We start from the raw sequence: 25452 nt of genomic DNA, 5'->3' as shown, positions 1-25452 counted from the left end.
AATGAAACTGATAAGGGTTTTTTACCATGTATAAAATTGTTCTGTGAGAACTCTACAGCTTTATCAGACAATGTGGAAAGACTTTGAAATTCAAATTAAGGTAAACAAATTTAAAAATAAAGCAATTATTAACCCCAGTAAAAGTCAAAAGTTACATGTAGAATGAATTATTACCGTAGTATACCACCTGGGTCAGCAATCAATGATATTTAGATAAGTATAGTATTAAAAATACCAAACATGAATTTAACTAAAAATTGCGGTGTACCTATATTGATCTGAAGGAGCATAAGGAAGTATATAAGAGCTAAAAATACTCAACTCTAAGAGAAAGTCAACAAATAATGTCTAAATTTGATTAATCAAGGGGTGCCTGGTGGCTCAGGCCATTAAGCATCCAACTCTTGGTTTCGGCTCAGGCCCTGATCTCAGACTCATGAGATCAAGCCCTGCATCACGCTCGGTGCTCAGCACAGAGTCTGCTTAAGATTCTCTCTCTCCCTCTCCCTTTGCCCCTCTCCCATGCTCTTACCCTCTCTTTCTCTCTCTCTCAAAATAAATAATCTTTAAAAAAAAGAACAAAAAATAGGAGGGGGCGGAGCAAGATGGTGGAGGAGTAGGAGACCTAAATTTCCTCTGGTCCCAGGAATTCAGCTAGATAGGGATCAAACCATTCTGAACACCTACGAACTCAACAGGAGATCGGAGAGTAGAATAGCAACAACTCTCTAAACAGAGAAGCGACCACTTTCCGGAAGGTAGGACGTGCAGAGAAGTGAATCCGAGGCCATATTCAGGAGGATAGACGGCGGGGGAGGGGGTCTCTGTCGGCCGCTTCTGGCAAGTGATAGAGCCGCGGAGCACAAAATCGGAACTTTTAAGAAGTCCGCTCCGCGGAGGGACGTCGCTCCAGTGGCTAAACGGGAGGTGGAACCCTCGCCAGACAGCGTGGTCTCAGGACCCTTGGGGTCACAGAAAGACTGGGGGTGCCTGAGTGCGGCAGAGCTCCCAGGTATCAGCGCGGGGAAGCCGGCTGCAGAGACGGAGTCGAGGTGCGGGCTCTCAGCTCGGGGTTGCCATAAACTGTGATCCGCGGCCCAGTCGGGCCACTGCTCCTCCAGCAGGGACCCAACAAGCGGCAGATCCGGGGAGACTCCCCTTCCTCCCCAGGGAGGAGCGGCGCGGGAGTGCACCGCAGGGATCTGCTGGGTTTGGAGACTCCACACGGGGTCGGGTGCCAGAGATAGAAACACTCGGTCACAGGCCGGGTGAGCACGGAGTGCGGCCGGAGACCAGGGAGACAGGAGTGACTGACTGTTTTTCTCTGGGGGCGCACTGAGGAGCGGGGCCCTGAGTTCTCGGCTCCTCTGGGGAGGAGATTGGGAGGCTGCCATTTTCACTCTCGTCCTCCAAAGCTGTACGGAAAGCTTGCAGGGAACAAAAGCTCCAAGAGCAAAACCCGGGCAGATGACTTAGCCCGGACTGGCAAGGGCAGGGCCATTCGGCCTCCGGCAAAGACATTTGGGAACCACGGCAACAGGCCCCTCCCCCAGAAGATCAGTAAGAACAGCCAGCCAAGAACACGTTTACCGATCAATGAGAATGGCAGGACTCCAGCGCTAGGGGAATACTGCATGTAGAATTCATGGCTTTTTTCCCACGATTCTTTAGTCTTTCAAAGTTAATTTTTTTAACTGTCTTTTTTTTTCAATTTTTCTTTTTCCCTTTTTCAACCAACATCTTATCAGTCCCTTTTTAAAAAAATTTTTTTTTAATTTTTCATTTTTAGAGTCATATTCTATCCCTTCATAGTAGTTACCCTTATTTTTGGCATATATATGTGTGTGTGTGTGTGTGTGTGTGTGTGTGTGTGTGTGTGTTGTTCTCTCTTTAAAATTTTGAGATACAGTTTCTTCTAACAGATCAAAATATACCCTATATCTCTAGGGTATAGCTTTGTTCTAGTCTCCTGCCTGATCACAAACTCTCCATTTTTTTTTTCTTAAATCCTCTTCTTTCTTTTTTCAAACAACTTTTTATCTTACCAATGCCTTTTATAAAATCTTTTATAATTTTCATCTTTACAGTCATATTCCATCCCTTCATTGTATTAACCCTTATTTTTGTACATATATAAGTTTTTCTTTCTTTACAATTTTGGGATGCACTTTCTTCTAACAGACCAAAATACACCCAAAATCTAGTGTGTGGCACCGACCTATGCACCAGCCTGAACATATTTGATCATATGCTGGGTTTTTTTGTTTTGTTTTCTTCTGTTTTTGTTTGTTTTTATCTTTTTCTTTTTCTTTCGTTCTTTCCCTTTCTTTTCCCCCAGTTTCAGGTCTTTTCTGATTTGTTTAGAGTATATTTTCTGGGGACGTAGGTACCCTGTTAGCATTTTGTTCTCTCATTCATCTATTCTCCTCTGGACAAGATGACAAGATGGAAAAAATCACCTCAACAAAAAGAACAAGAGGCAGTACTGACTGCCAGGGACCTAATCAATATGGACATTAGTACGATGTTGGAACTAGAGTTCAGAAGGATGATTTTAAAGATACTAGATGGGCTTGAAAAAAACATGGAAGTTATTAGAGAAACCCTTTCTGGAGAAATAAAAGAACTAAAATCTAACCAAGTCGAAATCAAAAAGGCTATTAATGAGGTACAATCAAAAATGGGGACTCGAACTGCTAGGATAAATGAGGCAGAAGAGAGAATTAGTGATATAGAAGACCAAAGGATGGAAAATAAAGAAGCTGAGAAAAAGGGCTACACAACTACTGGATCACGAGGGCAGAATTCGAGATAACTGATACCATAAGACAAAACAACTTGGGATCCCAGAAGAAGAAGAAAGAGAGAGAGGGGCAGAAGGTATATTGGAGCAAATTATAGCAGAGATCTTCCCTAATTTGGGGAAGGAAACAGGCATCAAAATCCAAGAGGCACAGAGAACCCCTCTCAAAATCAATAAAAATAGGTCAACACCCCGACATCTAATAGTAAAGCTTACGAGTCTCAGAGACAAAGAGAAAATCCTGAAAGCAGCTTGGGAGAAGAGATATGTAACCTACAATGGTAGAAACATTAGACTGGCAACAGACCTATCCACAGAGACCTGGCAGGCCAGAAAGGACTGGCATGATATATTCAGAGCATTAATGAGAAAAATATGCAGCCAAGAATACTATATCCAGCTAGGTTGTCATTGAAAATAGAAGGAGAGATAAAAAGTTTCCAGGACAAAAACTAAAGGAATTTGCAAACACGAAACCAGCCCTACAAGAAATATTGAAAGGGGTCCTCTAAGCAAAGAGAGAGCCTAAAAGCAATATAGACCAGAAAGGAACACAGACAATATACAGTAAGAGTCACCTTACAGGCAATACAATGGCACTAAATTCATATCTTTCAATAGTTACCCTGAATGTAAATGGGCTAAATGCCCCAATCAAAAGACAGACGCTATCAGATTGGATAAAAAGACAAGACCCATCGATATGCTGTCTGCAAGGACTCATTTTAGACCCAAAGACACCCCCAGATTGAAAGTGAAGGGGTGGAAAGCCATTTACCATGCTAATGGACACCAAAAGAAAGCTGGGGTGGCAATCATTATATCAGACAAATTAGATTTTAAACCAAAGACTGTAATAAGAGATGAGGAAGGACACTATATCCTACTTAAAGGTCTATCCAAGAAGAAGATCTAACAATTGTAAATATCTATGACCCTAACATGGGAGCAGCCAATTATATAAGCCAATTAATAAGAAAAGCAAAGAAACACATCGACAACAGTACAATAAGAGTGGGGACTTTAACACCCCCCTCACTGAAATAGACAGATCATCTAAGCAAAAGATCAAAAAGGAAATAAAGACTTTAAATGACACACTGGACCAAATGGACTTCACAGATATATTCAGAACATTCCACCCCAAAGCAATGGAATACACATTCTTCTCTAGTGCCCATGGAATATTCTCCAGAATAGATCACATCCTAGGTCACAAATCAGGTCTCAACCGGTACCAAAAGATTGGGATCATTGCCTGCATATTTTCAGACCACAATGTTCTGATATTAGAACTCATTGACAAGACGAAAGTCAGAAAGAACTCAAATACATGGAGGCTAAAGACATTCCTACTAAAGAATGAATGGGTCAACCAGGAAATTAAAGAAGAATTAAAGAAAATCATGGAAACAAATGAAAATGAAAACACAACTGTTCAAAATCTTTGGGATAGATCAAAGGCAGTCCTAAGAGGAAAGTATATAGCAATACAAGCCTCTCTCAAGAAACAAGAAAGGTCTCAAATACACAGCCTAACCCTACACCTAAAGGAGCTGGAGAAAGAACAGCAAATAAAGCCTAAACCCGGCAGGAGAAGAGAAGTAATAAAGATCAGATCAGAAATCAATGAAATAGAAACCAAAAGAACAGTAGAACAGATCACCGAAACGAGGAGCTGGTTCTTTGAAAGAATTAACAAGATTGATAAACCCCTGGCCAGACTTATCAAAAAGAAAAGAGAAATGACCCAAATAAATAAAATCATGAAAGAAAGAGGAGAGATCACAAGGAACACCAAAGAAATACAAACAATAATAAGAACATATTATGAGCAACTCTATGCCAGCAAATTAGATAATCTGGAAGAAATGGATGCATTCCTAGAGATGTATCAACTACCAAAACCGAACCAGGAAGAGATAGAAAACCTGAACAGACCTATAACCACTAAGGAAATTGAAGCAGTCATCAGAAATCTCCCAACAAACAAAAGCCCAGGACCAGAGGGCTTCCCAGGGGAATTCTACTAAACATTTAAAGAAGAATTAATACCTATTCTTCTGAAACTGTTCCAAAAAATAGAAATGGAAGGAAAACTTCAAACTCGTTTTATGAGGCCACCATTACCTTGATCCCAAAACCAGACAAAGACCCCATCAAAAAGGAGAATTACAGACCAATATCCCTGATGAATATGGATGCAAAAATTCTCACCAAAATACTAGCCAATAGGGTCCAACAGTACATTAAGAGGATTATTTACCACAGCCAAGTGGGATTTATTCCTGGGCTGCAAGTTTGGTTCAACATCCACACATCAATGTGATACAATACATTAATAACAGAAAGAACAAGAACCATATGATCCTCTCAATATGTGCAGAAAAAGCATTTGACAAAGTACAGCATCCTTTCTTGATCAAAACTCTTCAGAGTATAGGGATAGAGGGTACATACCTCAATAACATAATAGCCATCTATGAAAAACCCACAGCGAATATCATTCTCAATGGGGAAAAACTGAGAGCTTTCCCCCTAAGGTCAGGAACACGGCAGGGATGTCCACTATCACCACTGCTATTCAACATAGTATTAGAAGTCCTATCAATCAGACCACAAAAAGAAATAAAAGCCATCCAAATCGGCAAAGTAGAAGTCAAACTCTCACTGTTTGCAGATGATATGATACTTTATGTGGAAAACCCAAAAGACTCCACCCCAAAACTGCTAGAATTCATACAGGAATTCAGTAAAGTGGCAGGATATAAAATCAATGCACAGAAATCAGTGGCATTTCTATACACCAACAACAAGACAGAAGAAAGAGAAATTAACGATTCGATCTCATTTACAATTGCACCCAAAACCATAAGATACCTAGGAATAAACCTAACCAAAGAGGCAAAGAATCTGTAATCAGAAAACTATAAAATAGTTTTGAAAGAAAGAATGAAAGAAATTGAGGAAGACACAAAGAAATGGAAAAACGGTCCATGCTCATGGATTGGAAGAACAAATATTGTGAAGATGTCAATGCTACCTAGAGCAATCTATACATTCAATGCAATCCCCATCAAAATACCATCCACTTTTTTCAAAGAAATGGAACAAATAATCCTAAAATTTGTGTGGAACCAGAAAAGACCTCAAATAGCCAGAGGAATGTTGAAAAAGAAAAGCAAAGCTGGCGGCATCACAATTCTGGACTTCCAGCTCTATTACAAAGCTGTCATCATCCAGACAGTATGGTACTGGCACAAAAACAGACACATAGATCGATGGAACAGAATAGAGACCCCAGAAATGGACCCTCAAGTCTATGGTCAACTAATCTTTGACAAAGCAGGAAAGAATGTCCAATGGAAAATAGTCTCTTCAACACATGGTGTTGGGAAAATTGGACAGCCACATGCAGAAGAATGAAACTGGACAATTTCCTTACACCACACACAAAAATAGATTCAAAATGGTTGAAAGACCTCAATGTGAGACAGGAGTCCATCAACATCCTAAAGGAGAACACAGGCAGCGACCTCTTTGACCTCAGCCGCAGCAAATTCTTCCTAGAAACATCGCCAAAGGCAAGGGAAGCAAGGTAAAAAATGAACTATTGGGTCTTCATCAAGAGAAAAAGCTTTTGCACAGCAAAAGAAACAGTCAACAAAACCAAAAGACAACCGACAGAATGGGAGAAGATATTTGCAAATGACATACCAGATAAAGGGCTAGTATCCAAAATCTATAAAGAACTTCTTAAGCTCAACACCCAAAGAACAAATGATCCAATCAAGAAATGGGCAGAAGAAATGAACAGACATTTTTCCAAAGAACACATCCAAACGGCCAACAGACACATGAAAAAGTGCTCAACTTCACTCGGCATCAGGGAAACCCAAATCAAAACCTCAATGAGATACCACCTCACACCAGTCAGAATGGCTAAAATTAACAATTCAGGAAACGACAGATGTTGGCGGGGATGCGGCGAAAGGGGAACCCTCCTACACTGTTGTTGGGAATGCAAGCTGGTGTAGCCACTCTGGAAAAACAGTATGGAGGTTCTTCAAAAAGTTGAAAATAGAGCTACCCTACGACCCAGCAATTGCACTACTGGGTATTTACCCCAAAGATACAAATGTAGGGATCCGAAGGGGTACGTGCACCCCAATGTTTATAGCAGCAATGTCCACAATAGCCAAACTGTGGAAAGAGCCAAGATGTCTATCGACAGATGAATGGATAAAGAAGTGGTATATATATATACAATGGAATATTATGCAGCCATCAAAAAGAATGAAATCTTGCCATTTGCCATGACATGGATGGAACTGGAGGGTATAATGCTGAGCGAAATAAGTCATTCAGAGAAAGGCATGTATCATATGACCTCACTGATATGAAGAATTCTTAATCTCAGGAAACAAACTGAGGGTTGCTGGAGTGGTGGGGGGTGGCAGGGATGGGGTGGCTGGGTGATAGACACTGGGGAGGGTATGTGCTATGGTGAGCGCTGTGAAGTGTGCAAGACTGTTGAATCACAGATCTGTACCTCTGAAGCAAATAATACATTATATGTTAAAAACAAAAAAAGAAGAAGATAGCAGGAGGGGAAAAATGAAGGGGGGAAATCGGAGCGGGAGACGAACCATGAGAGACGATAGACTCCGAGAAACAAACTGAGGGTTTTAGAGGGGACGGGGGTGGGAGGATGGCTTAGCCCGGTGATGGGTATTAAAGAGGGCACGTTCTGCATGGAGCACTGGGTGTTATATGCAAACAATAAATCATGGAACACTACATCAAAAACTAATGATGTAATGTATGGTGATTAACATAACATAATAATAAAAAAATATATTCTCTCTGCTTCTCCTTCTGTCCCTCCCCATGCACTCCCTCTCAATAATTAATAAATAAGTTGATTAATCAAGAGATATCAAAAGAGAGAGACCAGTGGCAGTATGGTATTTACAAACCCAGAGGTAAATCCCTGAATACAGAGCTAAAAGACAAGAAAGTGGTTGCTTCTGATGAAAGGCGGGGGGAGGCCTAGGAACTGCTTTGTTGTTGACACAAACTTTTTAGCATTTCTTAACCTTTAAAACTATGTGCACATATTACTTTGACAGTGTTTGGTTTTACTTTTTAAAGAAGTAAGGGCATAAATTAAAAGAGATTGCAAACCACTACTATAGGCAATATAGCCTATCCATAGAAATTTCAATTCCACTGGAAGTTATTGGGCAAGAGAGAAATACAGCCATGTTTTTCATACATTTGTTTGTTCATTTACTATCTCTCTCACTGGAATTTACACCCTATAAGATCAGGAACAAGAGATGTGCTAGTAAATAACTCTATGAGAAGGAAAATAACTCTTACTTGTATCATTTACCAATTTCTGTGGTGTAAATACTCCCGATGCCTGGTTTCTAGCTACCAACACAATGTCACTAAACACAGAACTGGGAAAAGGTGCACACCATCAGCTTTTGTAAACTGGCTCCAACATACCACTGACAAAAATCTTGCCTTGTTTACTGTTCCATCTGGAGTTTAACATAATGCATGGCACATGGCAGGTGCTCAGCAAATAATTGTTGATCTCTTGACTGAACAGGGCAAAAACAACAGGAGCCCAGGGACAAGAAAACAATGCACTACATCATTTGATCTAAGAAAATACCGTTTGGAATTCTGAAAGCAAAATAATCTTGAAAGCTGAAACTATTGAGAGATTTTTTGCCAGGAATCAGAAAACTTCAAGACTAGGGGGCTGAAATCAGATTGTAACTTAGATGGTAAGTATGAGGTCATTCTGGCCCCATGGAAGAAAAAGTGGAAAAGGAAGGTAGCTGTGAGCCAGACATTCTGCGAGTTACCTTACACGTGTGATTTGTTTAAATCTTTGCAATAATCCCAGAAGATGTAGATCACTAACCCATTTTACAGATGGAAAAACTGAGACTCAAAAAAGTGTAAGTAATTTGCCCAAGGACACACAGCTAGTAAGAGTGGGATCTTGGGATTTCAACCCAAGTGTGGCTAACTCTTTATCATATGCTCTTTCTGCTATACCAGCTGCCTTCAAAAAATTTAGCAAACTAATTTTAGGTAAAAGGGGGTTTTGTTTTTCAAAATCTGAAGATAATTGTCTCATCCTTCTCTCAATCTTTGGTTAGGAGGGTATACCTTAGGCACCTGCAAAGTGGGGGGTGGAAATGCATCCAAATAAGCTGTTTTATAAGATCTAGATTCTTTGTTTTAGCTCTATTTTCTTGTCTAAAGCAGAGTGCAGGCTGCCTAGCAACCAAGATAATGGTGTCTTTTTTTCCCCTTGCCTTAATTACCTTATGTTTTCCACAAGCACAAAGAGATTGGATCAAATATTAAGAGTAGAAGGTCTGAATTTTTTGTATCAAAATATCTGTTCATATGTATGTATGATTTACAATACACACACACACACACATCTTTCTCCTTCCCTCAATTTCGTGATTAAAGTAAAAAGACTTAGTCTGTATCGATGTGGTGCCATATCATTGGCTAAAAAAGTACAAAAATTCACCATCTCTTTGTTTGCCTATAAATATACCAAGCAACTGGTTTGAGCAACAATTCTTAGCAATTTGAGGGATTCTTGCAATTCTTGACCAAACTGACCATTTGCTTTTAAACATGTGTGTGTCTCCTAAAAGAAAGATTTTTTATAAACATCTCAGTAGCAATCAAGTTCAAAATCTGCCCTGTTAATATCTCTGCTAGTTACTTTTTTATTAGAACAAGAATCAGCAAAATCTTTGTTATCCATACTTAAACTAAACCTAAGTCTTATCTGAATCATTTGTTCAGAGGCAGAAGCAGTCCATAGGATAAAGAAATAAAGGGTGGATATAAAGGAGAATATCATGGAGAACGTGAGTGTTAGACACAATCAGCTGCCTACCTGACAGCCTTCTTCCCTGCTAACAGAATTTCAATTCTGTTCACATTTTTCCAACAGCCATAGGGTCGATTATGATGGTCTTGTTCCTCTTTCTAAAGTATTGATTTAGGTATGCATATGAGACATGAATGTGATCAGGAAAGTATGGAGAGAAGTCTGCTTGAGGAGCTTCTGGGAAAGATTTCCTCACTCTTAAAAAGAGGCACAAGAGAGAGTTATTCCCCATTTTTATCTGGAGACCATTCCACCTATAATATGTGATGTCTGGAACTGTGGCAGCCATCATGGGACCATAAGACCAACCAAATCACGGTGGCAAGACAGCATGCTATGGCTTGTAAAGTGGAACGATGAGTCGAACTTGGTTCATTGATAACATCATTGAGCTGATGAATTAACTGCCCCTTGAGCACCCATACCTTCAAATTTTGAAAAGAAAAATCACTTGGGCCATTTTGTGTTGAACAGTCTATTACTAATAGCCAGAAGCATTATAACTTACACTATGCTAGCAAATGCTAATCCTACTTATGTGTTATTCTAAATACTTCTAAAAATGACTGCCGTCTTCTACATCTAGCCTCCAACCTATACAAACCCCCTCTGTATTTTTTCAAATCTAACTGGTATTTTTGGCCTCACCACCTTCTTCCCATATTCCTTGTCTTTTTTGGATGTTTCCTCTTTATTTTTGTCTTTCTTTTCTCTGCTTTCTTCCCCTCCCTACTCCTTTACCTTTCTCCAGCCCTTAAGTGTCTGTGATTTGAATCTGAAATGTTTATACATATATTCATTTATACACATGTAAATATCATGTCTCGCATATTTTAAGGGAAGAATTCTTCCCCATTCCAAATGATTCCTTTCATACCGAGATAGCTCTACTAGCAAAAACACATCTGACCTCTCTTCATCCCCTTATTCATTCCTATCCACAAAGGAGGAGTGACTTACCTTACTGGTTAATTTGGAAGGAAAATTAAAGATGTGTGGCCCAGCCCCTCCTAACTTCTTTCTCTTGGGAGCCAGCTACCTATAGGAAGCCCACACCCACTATGTTCCTCCGGGCTGTACATTTTACAAAAGGCATGCCTTTGTGGTGCCAGAATATGGTGGTCCTGCAATGCTGCTGACTAGGTGAAGTCTGGGTAATCCTCAGATTCAGTACTGGGAAGCTCGAATGCCTACAAACAGAAGCCGCATTCTCTAATACCAGTCTTATCAATAATGAAGTTAATATGGTCTCATACACCAGCTCTCTTTTATTTTGAATGGATTTAGAACTATTCAAACCAGCTGAACTTGGATCAGAAATAAGACTTCTCTAGCTCCCTTGAACAGCCCTAATATATATAAAAGCTTTGTTCTCCTGTTCTTAAATATATTTTATTTATTCTTCATGGCTGCATGCTGTCATTGTGGGCAGCTTGACAATAAAAAAAAAATGCTTCAACAATGTGCCTTTGTTTTATAAATGTTTTCTGCAAACAAAAGGTGTTTTTAATTTGTGCGTGGTTGCCTGCTTTTGATTGGGTTGCCTGTAGAATAGAGGTTTTCATAGGAACAATAGTGACCTTCCTGATGTTTGAGGGCCTCTGCTTATGATAACTTGTAAATCTTCACTTACTTGATCTGACTCCAGCTTCTCAGGAATTTCATGTCTAGCTGCTGCCTCAGTATAGGCTTGATAGAAGGTCTTTTCTTGGGACTCCATTGTAATGGTCAACACAGCATCGTAGGCTTCCCGGAGTTTTGGGTTGTTCCTCAGGACCTGGTAGGGGGTATGCTTATAAGGTAAACTGTAGAGCAGGGCATCATAGGGAACAAAGACATAGGTTCCATCAGTCATTTTCAGATCATGAGCCCATTCCAAGAGATGCGTCTGAGTTTCTCCCCCAATCAAGGCTGAATGCATACACATGATGATTACTGAAATCAACAAAGCAGGGAGGTTATGGCAGTAATATGTTAGTAAAATAGAATTCCAAAAACCACAGAGGGAGAAATAAATAAATGTGTTATAACCAACTGGTAAATGATTTATATCTTATGCCTCTAAGATGATCAAGATGTTGAAACCCTGAGCTAAGGCTGAGGTATGTTCAGGGACTCTGGATTAGGCATAGGGACGACACAGATACGTATATAGACTGCAGAGCCTACTACTAGACAGGAACAAGAACAAATTTAGCAAATGGGAGGTAGCATAATGAACAGGCTTTGGGATTGGAAGATTCAGGTTTATATCTTAACATCGCTAATTATTGTTAGCTGTATACCCTTAGGTAAATTGCTTTACCTCTCTCTGCCTCGTTTATAAAATGGAGATCATAAATATGTACTTCATGCGGTGGTAGTGATGACTGAAGGAGGAATTCGTATAATGGGCTTAGCACATAGCGCTCAAAAAATAGTAGTTATTATTAGTACCTAAGAATAAGAAGGCTAGAGGGAGAGGATGGGGGACATTCTCAGAGCCACCACTGCTACTTATTGCCTGGCTCCTGCAAACATAATTCCAATAGATTTTGCACAACTCTTCCCACCCTTACCATGGCCATTATAGACAATGAGTGGCCCTAGCTCACACTGACCTCTAAATGCTAATAATATTATGGATGATATGTTCAACTTTTAAAAATCTAACTTCCCTATAATTGGAATTACTTTGCAGTCTATTTAATTCTTCCTAGACTTATGAAACTATGTTGTTTGGCAAGGCCATGCTAGAACAGAGTGGATTAGAGGAGGCCACGGTTGAAGAATGGCAGCAAGATCATGAGACTGAAAGTCTTCTATCCAATTTCGCCCTTGGCATGCTAAATGAGTTTAGTTTAAGCCCACTTGTGCTTCAGTGCCCACATCTTTAAAATGTAGATTCCAAAGCATTTCACAGGTACATTGAGTAGTTTAATTAGATAATGCCTGGCAAGTATTCTGAGCTCCTTGAAGAAAGGCAAAGGTCCTATTGCTATTGGTAAATATTAATTATACATGCTTACATGGAACCTTTAATCTCAGGGACCGAATACGCTTAACTATGTTCAATGACTGGTCTTTGGCATTTACATATTTCTTCCTCTATTTCCAAGATCTTTTTTTACACTGGTTAAATACCCCCAGAAACTTTCCCCTTTGACTTAGAGCTGATACCTTTCAGTTTTTTTAAGGTGTAACTAGCAAGTTATGAAGATGATTTAAATCACGTGCACGCACACACACATACAGTGTAACTTTGAGTTTTCAAATAACCATTAGTTCCTTCAATATAATTGCCCTAAGAGGTTTTTACATGTATTCTGATCCTTAAATGTTCCTTCAAATACTCTGGGATATCTTTGGAGCTAGTTCATGAGCCACACAAGGAATTCAGCCTCCTTTGTTCATAATTACATCTTGCATAATGGATAAATGGGGTGCCAGAGAGGTTTGACAAGCAAAGAGCTGGATTTAGAAGGAAAATCTAGAACCAAAGACATCTAAGTCCCTAAATTTGGTTACACCATTAAACGTGAATCAGTTTGGTCAAATTAGTCCAGTAACAGGTCCACTGAGGGGGAGAAATGTGTTAAGTCAGTTGTTTCAGTTAGTTGGCCAGTTAGTCCACCAGGATCCTTAGCAAGCAAGTCAATATTGGCATCTTCAACAAAAATAGAGATTAGGTGACTGGACCAAGATTCCCCAACAGAGATAAAATTTTATTTACTACATGTCAAGGAATATTAAAAGTACTTCACTAGATGGAAGGTTAAATGGAATTAAGTGCTTTGTGTTGGTTGAAACACAGCAAATAATTTAACATACACTATGTGCAGTGGGTGCCATGGTGTACCACCCAGCTGCACCCTTCACGACTGAAGCACTCATTCTCCTAGCTGCTGGGGTTGGGGCGGTGTTAGGAGATGATAGCTAACACCTCTCTGGGAACTGCCCTCAGCTGAGGAGAGCCACCTCTCCCAAGGTCACACCACTTCAGAAGTGTGCTGGAGCTGGCTGGTGCTGGTTCACAAGAGTCTGTGGTTAAATTTTCAGGGATTTTGTGCCCTAGTCAGTGTCAGACTGATAGCTTGAAATTGGGCATGGTGGGGGTAATTATGGAAATCACTCCATGAAAACTGGCAAACATTACAAATCAGGGCTATTTTCCTTCGACGAACCAGTTATTAAACAATCATTATCACATTGTACCCCTTTCTCGGCATCAGCCTGTCCCCAATGACTGGTCAAGGACTGTGTCTTATTTATCTCTGTATCCTGGTACATCTTATGCACCCAATGAACATTGTTTAAACGAATGCCTGAAAAATTCAGAGAGGTTGTACACTTAGGTATCTTTTGTAGGTTCCTTGAGATGGAGAGGCATGGTCATATTTGGATTGTTAGTATGGAGAAACAAGTTGAAGTAATATTTACTGAGCAGGTAAATTCTACCATACTTGTCCTTAATGCTTAGTGTCATTAATTATGCTCAAGACCTTACCCTCAACCTTAATCTCTCCTTGTAATTTTTCTTTCATTGGCCCATACTAAGGATATCTTAGACAAAGAGTCAGAATTGTTATGACTGGAAAGACTCTTTGAGACCTACTAGTTCCTTTCCTTCCCCTCATTATTTTACAGATGAGAAAATGGAAGCCTCGAGAAGGTATGATCACAGTCTCCTCCATTTTTTGCATGGCAAGACCTTGCCATTGAACATGACTAAAGTAGAAAGCATAAATACTGAATTCAAACAACAGCATCTTAATTTAATAGATTGAGTGCTTTGTGAACAGGGATTTGTGGATGCATCTGTTCTACATGATGATTTTACTAAATAGCTTTATTATCTCAAAATTACATTCATTAAAATGGGATTTTACCTGTAAGTTGTTGTCAGGAAAGGATTAGTGGACAGAAACCTTAAATCCTAGACAAGGCCTGGGTCAATGGGTGATCATTGAATAATACTAATTTGTAAGTTTCCATCCTGATTGTTAACAGTCAGCCACTCTATAGCCAAAACAAGGATCAGGAGATACATCCTGCTGAGATCCCAGCTCACCACAATATGATACTAGCACTTTCTCTAAGCTTCCTGAACCCCACCCAAGACATCCAGTGGCTATGTCTTCATACTGTGGTACCCACTAGGGCAGGCTGTCCAGGACTTTCTCTTTCACCCTCAACACTAGCAGCAAGAAACATCATGAAACTCCAGGAGAAGTGTATTACTAAGTCGCTCAACTCCTACTTTTCTTCTTATATTGAAATATTCTGTCTGATAGTTCCTTGAGATAGAGGAACTGTGTTTCTCAGAAGGCAAGGTTCACTTCTTTATTTCTCACAGATTACTGGCTATAGAGTCCTTAGTGGAGGAAAACAGGCTCAGTCTCACACCTAAGTCCTTAGTCCTTAGGAGTCGTATTCATACTGTGAGCCCACAGTATTGCTCCCAATCCACAGAAACACCCCCCTCTGAATTCTACTGTTCTTTATCTTCATTTTAACCCTTTTGTGACATCTCCTATCACTGACATTTATTTTAACCTATTTCGTTTTAACAAATGTTTAGAGAGGGGGGAAGGTACACAAGCCAGAGGAAGGGAGGGGACATGCTCTGTGATTTACCCCAAGTCTCACATTCCCCCCAGGGTTCAGCCATCTGGCCATACATTTCTGTGAAAGAAGTACATCCGGACCCTCTTCCTGCCAGCTTTCTTCTACTCGGTCTATAAAATGGATTCATAAGAAGAGAGGAGGAGGCTCTGGAATCTGTTTCCAAGCTCCGCCCCCCAGTGTGATTGGCTGCAGGCGGCTTCAAAACACAATGTAAGAACGTGGCACTGGGCGATGTGTGATTGTTTCTATCAGCTAAGGGTACCCCCACCCCGACACACACATTTTTGGCTTTAAGTCCAGAGACCACCACCTACATCAGATCGTGTTTTCTCATACCCAATAAAACTGGTACTGCAAGTGCATTTATTGCTTTCACATCGCTGCCCAGCTTGAGATAAGTTTTTAATATTTCTCCACACCTTGCGACATATGTTGTCTTCAACTTTTTACAACTGCTACACAGATAAGGCCTCTTAAATGTTGAAAGCTTAGATGTAGGATGCCTCTTTAGAGACTTCCTCTTGTGCTGAGTCTTCAATAATTTTATCATTACTGATATCGGACCCATTCATGAGACCAGGTGGTCTTTCACCATTTACATTTACTTACACTTATCCATACCAAATCCTATACCAAATGCCCTATCAACACGAAGGCTCTTAGCCACAGTATTATCAGTACCACTGTTGTTATTACTGTAGGAAAATAAGGCCAACACCAGCTACCTTGGGGTGCTTTCAAAGAATTTCATCAGTAGACCCAACAATTAAGAAAGAGAAATGGAAGAGCTGAATTATACACCTTATATGGCACACACACTCTCAAGTGAGTATGCTTTGGGGACATACCTCAGGTAGACAGGAGGCAGTAGAGTATAAGTCTTTCATTAGACCAGTGGTTCTCCAAGAGTGATCCCTGGACCAGCAGCACGGGCACCACTGTGAACTGGTTAAAAATGCAAATTCTGGGGATGCCTGTGTGGCTCAGTCTGCTGAGCCTCTGCCTTTGGCTCAGATCATGATCCCAGCATCCGGGGATCAAGCCCCACATTGGGCTCCATGCTCAGCGGGGAGCCTGCTTCTCCCTCTCCCTCTGCCTGCCTGCCTGTCTGCCTACTTGTGATCTCTTTCTCTTTCTCTGTCAAATAAATAAAATCTTTTTTAAAAATGCAAATTCTGGGGCCCTTCCCCAGGTTTTCTTCCTTCCTGAACCAAAAACTCTGAAATCTGTGTTTTTTTCATCTTTTTTATTGTTATGTTAATCACCATATATTACATCATTAGTTTTTGATGTAGTGTTCCATGATTCGTTGTTTGTGCATAACACCCAGTGCTCCACGCAGAATGTGCCCTCTTTAATACCCATCACCAGGCTAACCCATCCCCCCACCCCCTCCCCTCTAGAACCCTCAGTTTGCTTTTCAGAGTCCATCATCTCTCATGGTTCGTCTCCCCCTCTGACTTACTCCCCTTCATCTGTGTTTTAACAAGCCCTCCAGCAGATTCTGGTAAACACCAATGTTTGAGAGGCACTGCTTTGGACCAACCTGAGTACATAGCCCGCTTTCCCATTCACTAGCTGTGTGACATTTGGCAAGTTATTTAACCTCTTTCGGCCTCTGAAATCTCATCCATAAAGTGTGTTAAATAATAACCTTATTATATAGGGATGTTGCAAGAACTGAATGAGATGGTCTGTACAAAGCCCTTGCAAAATGACTAGCATGCAATAAACTCTCAGGAAATATTAGCTATTACCAATGTTGCTATTATTTCTTTGACTTTTTTTAATGTACAATAATCTTCAATAGGTGGGAAGAGGCTAGCCAGATCCCTGGCAATAACATAGTAATAAGGTTTTCAATTTCGGACAAACAAGAGAAGACCATTCTGTGTCCTATTTACTGAATATCATATTGTAATGAAGCATTCCTAATTTGAAAGGATTTAAAGGCATCCCCAATGGTTCAACAATCCGGTAAGCCCAAATGGAAAGGATTTCACAGTCAGCCAAGCATCCATAGGCAAAAAGGTGATGAGAGGAGAGGAGAATTTGAAATAGCCTTTTGAAAATTTCTCCAAAGAGCTTTTCAGTGGGGCCTACTGCTAACCTTTGTGAGAATTAGCAAAAACAAAACAAAACAAAACCAAAAAACTTCTTCTGGGTAATTGCAATCCAACAGGTGCTCCACCTGGTGAGTTGATGCTCTTTTATACCATAGGATCAAAACTTCCACCAGGGCTCATTTTTTAAGTAGAGAATAAACTGGATTTTGGCCCTCCTGCCCACTCAGCTAGATCCCCTGGTGCCAGACACAACCTCCATAAGCATGTACAGCAGCCCTGACTGTAAATTGAGGCCTTTTGTCTTTGATTACTATCTTTCCTATTTGACTTTGTCAGAAACAAAGATTATTGGTAATTGCTTCTGAAGCTTCAAGGAAAGGAGCCGAGCATCTGGGACAGGCCGAATCTCCCCTTCTCTGGGACTTCACTTACCCCATTGTTTGTTGTTAAGAAGGCCTACACCTACCTACTTGTGATGTGAGGCTCACAGGTGTTGTAAAACTTGAAAGGAAATACCTATCTTCTGGGTAATCCTGAGGATTAAATGAGATTAAATATATGCAAATACCTTGTAAACTGTAGAGAGCTGTTCACATGTAAAGTGGTATTATGGTTGCTTTCATTGTCTCTATGGCAGCATCTAATAACACCCCTGCTGTTTCCCATCCAAAGAGCCCACAGCCATTATTATTGCTATTATCATCTTTACTATTAAATGTTAGTACTGCCTCGGTATTGTGTAAGCACAATTTAGACCTGAGAAACACAGTTCTTCTGACTCCAGTGAGGTGCCAGTGATACTTCTTAATTGGAAACCTAAATTTACAGAAACGAGAAGCCACACACCAGCCCGTAGTAGACTCGCTTTCTCTCCCCTTCCTCCCCACCACCATTCCTCCATACCACCACCACACGGAGCTGGGATCACTGTTGTTGTGAGCAGCAGATCGGACAAAAACCATCTTTCAACTATTTTTATTACTGCCAGATATCGCTGGGCCTCTCTGAAGGAAAGGATCCATTTCCACCGCATTTTGTACATCACAAAAGGTCCTCCTCTGAAGGTTCGGGTGGGGGCCCACAGTGTAAGGAGTAGCCTCATATCCAGCAGAATAGGGAAGAGGCTCAGCTGAGCTCACACAAAAAGCTTAGTGCCTTTTCAATCAAGATAAATAACAGCTAGGAATACTTCAGCTGTCTCAGCCCGACCAGATAAGAGGGGCTAGAAAAATCAGCCAGAGATTTGATCCGGTATATGCTGTGCTTCATGTGTTGTAACCTTCCTCACAGCCCTGCTGCCCCAGCCCATATTCACTGGCCTCTGGCTCAGTTTCTCACCAGATCTCCCACTTTCTATTGGGACAGGAAATGGGCCCTATATCCCAGGCCGCTTGGTTCAAGTCCTGATAGTCTATTTGTGTTCATACTCTGGATCCTGTTTCTCATGCTCCTACTGGCTGGGACACTGTTCTCACCCAACAACAAAGCTATCTTACTTTGACTCACTACACTTCCGCAACTCCTAGCGTCACACCCCACCCACCGCTTTGGCGTGCCCTCAGATGCCACCAACTGGCTGTACCAAATGTGAGCACCGCACACCTTTGGATACTCCACACTGTCAGAGGTCATACTCAGGCCACAGCCCAGCTGATGGCTCAGTTACCCTGCTCCCCACCCCTACCCACATTCTGACTCCTGTCTCTGAGGTCCCAGAATGCCCCATCTGAGTCTGCCTATGTTTTGTCAGAAACCAGAGGCAAAATCCTGCAGTGCAGAGCTTTGTCTTTGCTCCCTTTTCTCTCCCTTTCTGAGTCCCTACTTCACTTCCCCTTGCTGTCCTCCCTACCCAGGGTCGGCCTCTGTTCCATAACCACAGACCTTCCTCTCTAGGCTTCTCCCCCACCCCATCTTAAAACTTCCATTCCTTTAATGGGCTGATGCAGACTGTTATAAAGAAAGCAATCTGATTAAACAAAGTTATATTAAGACAAAAATGACTGGCAACCTAAAGTAAGGAACATTTATTTGCATTTTCATTAACTTAAACCAGTGGTTCCTTTTTTAAAAAAAGATTTTATTTATTCATTTGAGAGAGAGCGAAAGCGAGAGAGATCACAGAGGGAGAGGGAGAAGCAGACTCACGGCTAATGGAGAGCCTACTGTGGGGTCGATTCCAGGACTCTGAGATCATGACCCGAGCAGAAGGCAGATGCCCAACCGACTGAGCCACCCAGACGCCCCTAAAGCAGTGGTTCTTAACCCTGGCTACATTTTACATGCACTAGGGAGGCTATTGAAAATACCTCTGCTGGGGGCCCACTGCAGACCACCAGAATCTCTGGAGGTGGCATTCTGGCACCAGTCATTTTGGAAAAGATGTCCAGGTAATTCTAGCGTGCAGTCAGAGTGAGAACCATCGACCTAAAGGGATGGATCTCGAAGAGTAAGGCAAAGATATGTACATTTGCTACCTCTCTGCCTCAAAGGATTTGTGGGTTAGCACTCAATCCTAACTTCTCTCAGTCTGACAGCCCAAAGAGTTTCAGAGCCTGGATTTATTTAACATTTCATGGTAGAGGCCAAAATGTCATTTCAAAGAGTATACTATTTAGAATGGGCGGGATGTGAAACACTCATGGAATGTAAGCTTGCAGGAGACACTGGGCTTCGTGAAGATTTGTAACATATTCTAAAGTTATGATACTAAATCTGTGAGCCTGTTTCTGGCATGACTCCTCCCTGGAAAGGGTTTTATATCTTTCAAAATAATTCTGTGCTCTGCTTTGAAAGTATCAAGCTCTATTATGAAGTAATCAGAGCCACACTGATTGCTTAACATTACAGGATCTTGCAGACCGGAGCTGGAAGCGGACTATTGTAGTTCCAGGAACTAAAACTTCTTGCCCTCATCTTCCCACAATGATCATAATTAAGGTCCAAGACTGGTGACACTTGAACCTTAAAATGGGCTTCTGTGTATAGGCCAGGCTAACCCGGACCATTCTCTAACAAACCCATTGTTATGTTAAGAAAATGACTGGGACCAGGACAAATCCTAGCAGTAATCAATTTGACAAGTAGTTTCTGAGCTGTCCGTTCTCAAGCGGTGGAGTGGCCTGCAATGGGGAAATGAGCAGTGTTCCCACAAATCACTGCCACTTTCTGGAAAAAAGTCGAGCCTTAAAAAACTGGAATAAAAAATATCGAAACCAAGTGCCACAAGGGCTTGGCAATAAGAATAAGTAAGAGACATCGGATTCAAGAGGACCAGGAAGGGTTCCTCTTCCCCCAGATCTACTCAGCTCACTCTGGTGATGGTAGCTTTGCTGGGTCAGCCCTTTGCTTCATGCTTTGTCCATTGTCTCTGCAAGAATCACCTTTGAACATCAACCTTCTCTTGGAAGGGGAAAGGTTAAAATCTGGGCTGTCTCCTCATTTTAATATGTTTTTATTTATCAGCTAGGTCCCTCCGAATCAGCTAGTTGTGTGCTGCAAACAGATAAGCCCTGTTTTGGGGGGCCCAGGGGGGGGAGGCAGAGGAGAGAAGGGGGATGTATACTGTGGAGTCCAGAGAAGACAGGTTCCAAGTGAAATGCGATGAAGCAGGTGACAAGAATGGACCAAAATGGAGCCATAAGAGCACCCCTCTTTGGCTGATCGGAAACTACTGGGGTCCTAAAGGCATGGGGGGGTGGCTCCCGTGATGCTGAGAGTAGGCACTGGGACCGAAGGGCATTTTAACCACCGAGTTCTTTGTACCTTTATCTCGTTCATAAAGGAGGTTCCCTTGAAGCTGGACGGTCTTGGAGCCTGAGTGTGAGTGAAAGAGGGAGGCCGCCTGAAAACCCGGGGAGTAATGTGCTCTCCTAGGGTGCGAGGGTAGGAGACCTTTTGGAGATTGTAATACTACCCCCGCCCCGCAAGCCACGTTTAAACCTCAGCGGGGAGAAAGCACTCACTGCGAATTCTGTCAGCCTGGCGAATCTGCTGAAGAACTTTCCCAATGCTGTGGCTGTCTTGTCCTGTGGTCAGGACGACCCCTACAGGTAGGCCATGGCTCTGAAGAGCACTTGCGACTCGGTTGGCGGTGTGCACCCAAAGGTCTTCAGCGGAGGAAATGACTCCTGCGTGAGCCCACTGGAAGTGCTTCATGACCGTTACCAGCACCCGGATGGGCGAAGGGATTGTCCGAGAAAAGGTCGGGTGGCTGTTTTGATTGTCTAATTCGTAATTCACACAAGCCCAAGAAAAAATCCCTTTGTTCCAACCGTTTGCCAGGAGCGAGGCGGCCTCGCAGTAGCCAGGATTGGCAGGGCCTAGAAATCCTGAGGCCATCTGGTGGTGAGAAATGAAACTGGAAAGGGCTCGGGCAGTCTGGCAGTCTTCATTGAGAATCACATATTCAAAAGAGTAACCCGGGTCAAACGATGGGTCCCTGTTGATCCGCTCAATGGCTAATCGAGCAGCAACCTCAGGCAGAGCCTTTGAGAACAACGGATCACAAGCCCAAGGGCCCACTACCCCTATCTTGTAAGGGGGCGCCCACACCTGCTGTGGGATGGTCGTGAGGGCCAGGAGGCGCAAGCACCACAGGAGCTTGAAGGCTGCAAGGCCATGGTGTCTTCGCTGTCTTCTGGGAGCCGCACACCAGAGCATAAGGCGACAAAGAGGCCAGGGTCCCAAACACATAGCCCTCCTGCTTCCAGCAAGCTAGTGAAGAAATATTGGAAGGTTAGTCTGCTTTCCTGAGATGGACCGTGGTGTTTCCAAATGTCTGTCAATTAGAAGGAAAAATTCATTACTTGCCTTATTCCTGAAGCTTCTGGAAAGATTCATTACAAAAGAATGGCAAGGAATGGCAGTACCCAAACTGAAAGTTTCTTCCCACTACCCTGACCAAAACGCCTCTTCTTTTTTTTTTTTTTAAAGATTTTATTTATTTATTTGAGAGAGAGAATGAGAGAGAGAGAGAGAACATGAGAGAGGGGAGGGTCAGAGGGAGAAGCAGACTCCCCGCTGAGCAGGGAGCCCGATGCGGGACTCAATCCCGGGACTCCAGGATCATGACCTGAGCCGAAGGCAGTCGCTTAACCAACTGAGCCACCCAGGCGCCCAAAACGCCTCTTCTTATACTGCCTGTACTCATCTCAATAGATGGCACCTCCACATCCACCATTGGCCCCCTTGCTCCAGTCAGAAACCTGGTAGTCAGCTGAGATTCTGCCTTCTTCTCTGCCCCCACATTCAATCTATCACCAAGTCCTGTTGATTCAACTTCAGCAATAGCTACCCGCCTCACAGCATTTTGAGGATTACACGAATAAACATACAGCAAGTGCTTATGACAGGGTCTGGCATATTTTTAGCATTATATTAGCGATATTACTATCATTATCATTATTATAGTTTAAAATGTGCTCATTTTCCTCCACCATAATGCCTCTTGGAGAGAGACACAGATAAAAACCAATAATGGCAATGCAGAGTAAAAATATAGTATGATTTGGGGCGCTTGGGTGGCTCAGTCATTAAGTGTCTGCCTTCAGCTCAGGCCATGATGGGATCGAGCCCCGTGTCAGGCTCCCTGCACCGCGGAAAGCCTGCTTCTCCCTCTCCCACTCCACCTGCTTATGTTCCCTCTCTCGCTGTCTCTCTCTCTGTCAAATAAATAAAATCTTTAAAAAATATACAGTATGATTTAAGTAGTTCAGCAGAGGAAGATAGGATCACCCAAACTCCAATTTCATGGAAGGTGAGGAGGGAGAAGGGACTGTCTCTCCAACTTGAGTATTGGAAGAAAGGTTAGCCAGGTTAATGGGGTTATGAGGGGGTTGGTGCTAAGGGCCTTCCAGGCAGAAGGAACAGAGTACAGTAAGACCCAGAGGTTTTTTTTTTTTTAATGTTTTTATTTTTTTAAAGATTTTATTTATTTGATTGAGAAACAGAGAGGGCACTAGCGGGAAGAAGGGCAGAGGGAGAGGGACAAGCAGATTCCCCGCTGAGCGCAGAGCCCTACTCGGGACTCGATCCCAGGACCCTGAGATCATGACTTGAACCAAAGTCAGACACTTAACCAACTGAGCCACCTAGGCACCCCTAAAAATTATTTTTAAAGAAAAGGATCTGTTAGATACTTGGAATTCCAAGACATTTGTTCTGCTCAAATCTATGATGTCAGCTAAGGCAAGGGACGGGTCACCAAGAGTCTTATATGCCATTCATAGGTTTTTAGATTTAATCCTGTAGACAATAGTTTTAAGCAGAGAAATGGCATAATCAGATTTCATTTTTTAAAAGATTGCTCAAGGAGCAATGTGATGAACAGGTTGGAAGTGGGTAAGACTGGAGGCTTCCAGGTTGGAAGCTGTTGTAGTAATCGCATATGGGAACTGATGACAGACCAAGAGAGGGGTGGTGAAGATGTAAAAGAATGGAGACAAACTCCACCAAGATTAGAAAATGTCAAGGAGATTAAGAAAGTAGGACCAACAACAACTCGGTGACTGACAGGATGGAGAAGGTAAGGAGAAAAATGACTCTGGGGTGATTTTGACCTTTTCAGACCTAGGCAACTGGTTGGAAAATGATACAAGTCTCTGAGATAGGAACACTAGAGGAAAGGGATGGAGATATAACACATTCAATTAGTCATGGTGAACTGGTAATGTCTGTAGAATATACAAGAGGCAATACCCAGTGGACAATTTGACACACTGGATCTCATCATAGAACGCTGAGCTAGAGATAGAAATGTGAGTGTAATCAATTGATAGAGGATAATGGAAGACATGTAGAAGATTGGCAAAAGAGAGTTGTGAGGTAAAGAAAGAAGACAGGACAAAACCCTGAGAATCCATGTCACTTAAAGGTCAGGAAGAGAGGAAGGAGGTCATAATGAAAACTTACATGACAAGTCCAGGGAGACAGCAACATCCAAGAGACGGGGTGGTATCTTACAATCCAAGGGAGATGAAGCTTGGAGGATGAAAAGTGTTTAGCCCATCTCACACTCCACTGAGAAGTCAAGTAAGCTAAAAATAGAAAAGGATCTGTTCATTGGATCTGGATTCAGAGTAAGGCTGCGAGTTAAGGGACCACAGTGAGTCAAAAATGAATGGGAATTAACGGAGTCAGTAAATGTAGAGAACTCTTTAAAAGTGATGCATGCAAAGACTTTCTCCATCTAGCCCTTGCCTTTATATCCCCATTGCCCACTGTTTTCACCTGATGCTGCAGTAAATTTCCTGCAGTTCTACAAACATATATCACATAGCCTGTCAGGCATAGGAAAATGCCATTCCTTCTGCCTGGAATTCCCTCTTCCCTCCTCTCACATTACACTCCTGTGTTCTGATGAACTTTACCTTCAAGACCCAATTGAAGTCTTCCCTCCCCTGTTGTAGCCTTGGTTAACACTTTCAGATTGAGTTCATTGTTTTTTTCCATCTGTGCCTCATACTTATACCCATTAGGGAAGGTGTCACTCTGATTTATAAATTGCCCCTATTTCTGGTCTCTATTGTGACATGGATACTGTTGGATATCTCCACATATATGGGACCTCATACTTTCAACCACAAAGGATGAGCAATAACAAGCCCAACTCCCTATGGGGAACAGAGCCCACTGGATTGGGAGCTCCTAGAGGTCTTCTTCATAGTCCTAATGCCTAGCCAAGTTCCCAATACAGTAGCTATCAGATAAATGTTTGTGAAATGAATTTAAAAAACATTAAGGTTGATCCAAGATCAGAAATAACCTCACCAGACATAAGAAGATGAATGAATTGCTTAAGGGGGGGGGGGAGATGTTAATGATGAAAATCCTTAGTGAATTTTTAATTCTAACCAAAGATCAAAATAATGGCATGTATCTCTCTTCAGGGCTGATAATCAGTGCTGGTGTGTACCAGTCAAGCTCAACTGGTTGTTTATTACCGGCAAAAATTTTGCCTGTGTCAGCCCTGTTGGTTATTATCTTGAGTCTCATTTCTAATTTTGTGGGAAAGTCTGATTCCTCAAGAGACCAGT

General features: G+C 42.0%; 1 protein-coding gene across 1 annotated transcript in view; it reads right to left on the bottom strand.

Moving 5' to 3' along the window:
- The window catches only part of GUCY2F (guanylate cyclase 2F, retinal), a 93502-nt gene extending 71391 nt beyond the window's left edge, over positions 1-22111 (bottom strand). Inside the window, exons 1-2 of the mRNA XM_028089751.1 lie at positions 21382-22111; positions 11380-11681 (exon numbers count right to left, since the gene is read on the bottom strand). Of these exons, the coding sequence (XP_027945552.1) occupies positions 11380-11681; positions 21382-22111 (1032 nt within the window). The remainder of the gene's footprint in view (positions 1-11379; positions 11682-21381) is intronic.
- Positions 22112-25452: the final 3341 nt, after the last annotated feature.

The sequence above is a fragment of the Eumetopias jubatus genome, unplaced genomic scaffold, assembly GCF_037043125.1.
Source record: "Eumetopias jubatus isolate StellerSeaLion01/CBP00866 unplaced genomic scaffold, mEumJub1_p1.0 scaffold_11, whole genome shotgun sequence".
In the NCBI taxonomy this organism is placed as follows: Eukaryota; Metazoa; Chordata; class Mammalia; order Carnivora; family Otariidae; genus Eumetopias; species Eumetopias jubatus.
Note: the sequence above shows the minus strand (reverse complement) of the source record. Positions and strands in the feature narration are given on the sequence as shown.